We start from the raw sequence: 5749 nt of genomic DNA, 5'->3' as shown, positions 1-5749 counted from the left end.
GTACCTAACGCAAAATAATTTATCAAAATTAGATGTCAATTTATAATACTTTCTGATGTAAACTTTATATTTTATAAAAATATTGAGTTTCTAATTAATTTAACGGTTTATTTATGTAGGATATCTCATTAAATCTTAATATTAATTATATAATAGAGACTAAATTATTTTAAAATTCAAAGATTTGATTGTTATATAGTAAAAGTTCATTGACTAAATTGTTATAAAATTGAAATTATAGAACTAAATCGTTACAAATTAAAGTTTAATAACTAAATTGTTACTCGTACGAAAGTTTAGGGAATGAAATTGATTTTTAACCTTTTTACTCAAAATCGAAAATAAAAAATACGACAAATTAAAAAAGGAAAAGAAAAAATGGCAACAGAAATGGAAAGTTTTTGTCTTGAAGTTGAGAGCAGCAATCTCCTTCAGCTTCTGCCGATGACTGGCTCGGCCATGGTCGTGTACTGTTCTATCATTCTACTTTTATCGAAACCCTCATCAGAAATGACACAGAAGAAACCATATCTCACAAAAAATCACTCCTAATTTCAAACTAATCGGCTTTTGCTAAACACCCTTTTATGTTTTTTGTTAGTATGAGGCATCAATATAAGAAAATGGTGTTTGTTTACAGTGTTTTAATCTCTATTTAACTCTGTTTTTCAATTCACTTATATAATTGGGGAAAAGGAAAAGTTGCTATTGCTACAGAAAGGGTCAACGAAACTTCTTTTTGTGTATAAACAAAGCTTACACAGACCAATCTCTACTCTCTTTGTGTTGAAATAAGCTTCTGTTTCTTGCAATTTTGAAGAACTTGGTTCTGTCATTTTGATGTCTAAACCCTTAGAACATAATTACATAGGATTACCGGAGGCTTCTTCAATGGAAAGAAACCCCGAGAAGAATCCTTCGTCGTCTTCTTCTGCTTCTTCTTCTTCTTCTCTTGTTACTAACGAGGACAAGAAATGTGTTACTGTGAGTTTCAAGGACACTGAATTGAGGCTCGGTTTACCTGGTTCTCAATCTCCTGAGAGGAAACTGGGAAGTGGGATTTCACTCTTCGGCAATGATTCTGAGGATGAACAGAGTAATGGGTTCTCTTCTGCTTGTCCTTTGAATTTGAAGAATCTTGTTTCTGGGTCTAAGAGGGGTTTCTCGGACGCCATTGATGGGTCTTCTGCAAAATGGGTTTTCTCTGGGAATAATCGATCTGAGGTTAAGTTAAGTGAAGGGGCTGTCCTTTTCTCGCCCAAAAGTGGGAAGCCGGCGATTGGTGGCTTAGGGAGCAATGTTAATGCGCCACAATCGTGTGTTACTTTGAAGGCTGTGAAGGAAGTGCTTCCTGTTCCTCAATCTTCAAATCCTGTTCAGGAGAAGAAGCCGCAGGTTTCAGAAAATGGTGGTGCTCCTTTGGCTAAGTAAGTTAATAGCTTGAAACGTTGTTTTTAGTTGAGTTCATGTACATTCATCGAATTTGATGGGAAAAATTGTCCGGTTTGCTCTTTTTTCTTCACTTTGTTTTTCTCATGTTGGTGTTTTTGTTGCTGATAATGGCAAATTTCTCTGCTGGTTTGGCTTGTTATCTTGTCAATGCTATACTTACACTGCTTTGGTTTGCTATATCTACATGTTTTGATGGTCCGTGTTGTGGAAAATCGAGTTTAGAATTTGCTTAGTTTCTTGTAAAGGAACTTCTACCTGTAAATGAATTTAAAGTACAATCAAGGTTGATGATGTTGAATGTGGCGCTTGGCCTATTGGGAGTCTTTCCTCCCCCTTGATGGGCACATGCTCTCAATCGGGTTCCTGAAGAAGGTCTCAATGAATAGTATGTTCTTCTGTTCGGTCGGAGGCGGTGTATCGGCTCTCTCTTATCTGTTACAACTCCTGCAAGAATTAGTTCATCCTATATGATTTTTATGTCTACTATATATAGAAGTTTCTCTTCGATTTTCGCTTTGAGAATTCTCTTGATACCTGCAAATTCGCTTGGTAAATGATGAATTACTGACTGAAAAAATCTATGGAATGCAGAGCACAGGTTGTGGGATGGCCACCCATTCGATCCTTCAGGAAGAACACCATGACATCTACCAATTCGACAAAGAACACTGATGAAGGCGAGGGAAAATCGGGATCATCTGGTTGCCTCTATGTAAAAGTTAGCATGGAAGGCGCTCCATATCTAAGGAAGGTTGATCTCAAACTGTACAGCAACTATTCTGAACTGTCATTGGCTCTGGAGAAGATGTTTAGCTGCTTCACTATTGGTAAATCTACCTCCCTCCTAACAAAGATTGGATTTTATCATCTTGAACGAGCTACTTTCACATTAATCTGTGAACATTGTTTATGTTTTCCATTGTTTTATCGACTCAATGGGACAAAAACTGTGTATTTGATGTTTTGCCTCCTATGCTTCAGGGCAGTGTGGTACTGAAGGACTTCCAACTAAAGAGCGGCTGAGTGAAAGTAATTTGAAGGATTTCCTCCATGGGTCTGAGTATGTGCTGACATGTGAAGATAAAGATGGAGATTGGATGCTTGTTGGTGATGTCCCTTGGGAGTAAGTTTTTTTTCCCTTTAGTTTGTTTTGTTGGCTTCCTTTGTTTCTTTTAAGCTAAGAAATAGTTGTAAATTTCTAAGAAACAAAGAATCAGTTCGTGTAGATCTAATACATGAATGACAAGTAGAACATGTGGTGATTTACATGCTTCGAACACGAAGTCTAAGACTCCGTGGCACATGTTCAGATGACGCTGTCAATATGTTTAATACAGTCAAATTCAATCCAAATCTTTGTTTCTGATCCATTGTTCTGTTTGTTTTCTAAGACTCCGTGGCACATGTTTTGGTGCACGCTCAGTTTGTGTTTTACGTTCTTTCTCATTGTTTTGGATTGGCTATGACAGGATGTTCACTGATTCGTGTAGAAGACTCCGAATCATGAAAGGTTCTGAAGCAATTGGACTAGGTAAGTTGTGGCATATTCCGATGTCTAGCATACTTGTTTTGCATAAGCTTCATTCAGTCTTTTCAACGTTTCTATCTCAAGAAAATTGGTATTTTAGATATATGTGTATGCAAACAAGTTCAATGTGATCTAAAGAAATGACTGCTCGTTTGATTGCAGCGCCAAGGGCCTTAGAGAAGTGCAAGAACCGAAACTAGCGAGATGAAGTCCCGGCAAGACCTAGAGATGACATCTCCTGGGATTGTGAAAAAAGCCCCCCTTGTTTTAAAAAAGAAATATATATTATTGTTCATTATGTTATAAACTAATGTTGTATCTTATGAAATGCTAACATTTTCCTGCTTGGTAGATAAAAGAATTTCACTGAAAGACACTGAGTGTTGTGTGTTTAAATGTTAATTGTTATTGCTTCCCTCTTAAAGCAAAGAGTGAATCCTATGGAATCTGTTTGCACTTGCAGCTCTCCTCTCTCTTTCTACATTAGTCTTTCCCCACAAACACAACAAAATATCATTCAAATCACTTTCATTTCAGTACCTTATTATTTTATGCATCGATGATAGGCTCGACAACGTCGATGCATCACAGAAACTGCTACAAGCAACAACAATGAATATGCACAAAAGAGCCATTAAGAACAGGATTTTCAACCCCGAAGACAGACTCGAAGCATGCTTTATTTTCTTGAGAAGGCAGGCAGAGGAAGAGCATCTGCAGGGGTAAGATACTTGTTTTCTGGCAGGGGTGTTGGTTGGTGAAGATTGGTGACATCGGTCTGCGGCTGAAGTTCGGAGGCGGGATTGGGATGTTGGTTGTTGCGACGACGTTTTCGTCGTTTCAAGAAGCTAGAAACGAGATAGCAGAGGAGACGGAGAGAGGAGAGAATGGCTATGAGGAGTAAAGCTGAGAGAAGATAGTCTGTTGGGGAGCGAGATCTTTTGCAGCCAAACAATATTCCAAGACAAACCATGGCAAAAGGGTCTGATGGGCTTCTGCAATGGCTGCCAATTTAATTTAGAGAGAGAGAGAGTTGTAAGCTTTTTCTAAACTTTGGGTTCTTTCCTTGTCCAAACAATGCACAACAGGAGAACTTTCAGGCCTATTCTTGCTTTGCCTTCATCAGCCACTGTTTCATCACTTTAAGTCAAGCATGGAATCATTTCAACTACACCATCCAAATTAATATACAAATATGTATATATAAGAAAAATACAAAAAAAAAAAAAGGAAAAGGAAAAAAGAAAGAAATAAAAGAGGTTCAAATAAACAAATATGCAACTGCAACATGGAGATTTGAACTCGACCTCAAAAGATGGATTATACGTAAATTATTGCTTAGTGATTGCTCATGTTGGTATGAAAAAAAAAAAGTCAAATTGCAAGTATAGTCCGTGAATTTTGAAGTTTGTATCTATTTGATCTCTAAACTTTCAAAGGTGTCTACTAGAACTCTAAACTTTTAAGTTTACGTATAATAAGTTCCTGTAAATTTTAAAAACTTTAGAAAGTTAATTGATCTATAAATTTGAACTTTATATGGTTTGATCTATGTGTTTATGTTGGCATTAAGAGATAAATAATTTTATGTATAAGGATGATAATAATACTAAAAATGAAATATTAAAATGGTGGTATTTTAGGAAGGGGCCCGGGTTGCTGTTCCTCTAAAGTCTATAAGAGCTTTTGGACAGAAGATGAGCAGATGCCCTCTGACGAATAATATTATACTGTACGTGATATTAAAATTTACGTATATATTCGCCAATCTAATTTATTTGGAATCTTTGGCTGTATAACATAATGTTTGATTACCTGAATTTTCTAAACTATTCTCTCATCCATAAAATGTGTACTTTCCATCTAAAATTAAATTTTGTGGTTGGAATCTTTCCTCTCACATTAAACTCAATAATAATATTAATAATAATACTAGTGGTAGTAAGTTATCATTTCATTTAGGTATTAATATCACAACTAGTTATAAATTTGAAAAATCAATCCAAACATAACTTAGTCGATAAAGATTTACATTCACCATCTCAAAGGGTTGAGTCCATCCTCTACACCTGTTGAATAGAGGAAAATCCATATAGTTAAAAAGCTAGGTCTCGTTTAGTAACTATTTGATTTTTTAAATTTGTGTTTATTTTCTCATAATTTTTTACTCATATGATTTTTATTTTTTATATGTGAACATTAGGATTCCCGGTCAATTTACAAAAACAAAAGCAATTTTTTGAAAATTATTTTTTTCCTTCAAATTTTGGCTTTGATTTTGAAAAATCCCATAAAATGTAGACAACAAAACATAAAAACCAGTAAATGTAAGTAGTGTCTATATGCTTAATTTATCAAAAACTAAAAACTTCTGTATATATGTATGTATGTATATGTATATGCATTAACATTTTTTTAAAATTTTTTATGAATAAAACAATTGTAGAGATGGGATATCAAATATCTAACCTCAAATGAGAGAATACTTATCAATTATCGTGGGGTGAGCTGAGCTCATTTAATGAACACAATATAGGTTTAGACTATTATCGTTTTAGTTTTGATATCTTCTTTTAGTTTTAACAAATGTGGGAATGAAAGGATGAATATTCTAAACTTTGACCTCTCAATCGAGGCTATATGTCTTAAGCTTAATTGGTTAAATGTGAAAAAGATGTAAAAGGTTTAATTTATATACTATTAAAAAGTAAGAGGATGACTCCCCCACTCGAAATATGGATGTTAAACGAAAAGCACTGACAAGCACTG

General features: G+C 35.0%; 1 protein-coding gene across 1 annotated transcript; it reads left to right on the top strand.

Moving 5' to 3' along the window:
• Positions 1–380: 380 nt before the first annotated feature.
• On the top strand, positions 381–3442 carry LOC120086793 (auxin-responsive protein IAA27-like). The gene is made up of 5 exons (XM_039043588.2): positions 381–1427; positions 2044–2279; positions 2434–2575; positions 2922–2983; positions 3143–3442. Exons 1-5 carry the CDS (start codon positions 841–843, stop codon positions 3178–3180), a joined length of 1065 nt encoding a protein of 354 aa, XP_038899516.1. The 5' UTR covers positions 381–840; the 3' UTR covers positions 3181–3442.
• Positions 3443–5749: the final 2307 nt, after the last annotated feature.

Source organism: Benincasa hispida, chromosome 9 (assembly GCF_027475165.1).
Source record: "Benincasa hispida cultivar pf3 chromosome 9, pf3_genome.v1.1, whole genome shotgun sequence".
Lineage (NCBI taxonomy): Eukaryota > Viridiplantae > Streptophyta > Magnoliopsida > Cucurbitales > Cucurbitaceae > Benincasa > Benincasa hispida.
This window is presented reverse-complemented; position numbering and strand designations above follow the sequence as displayed.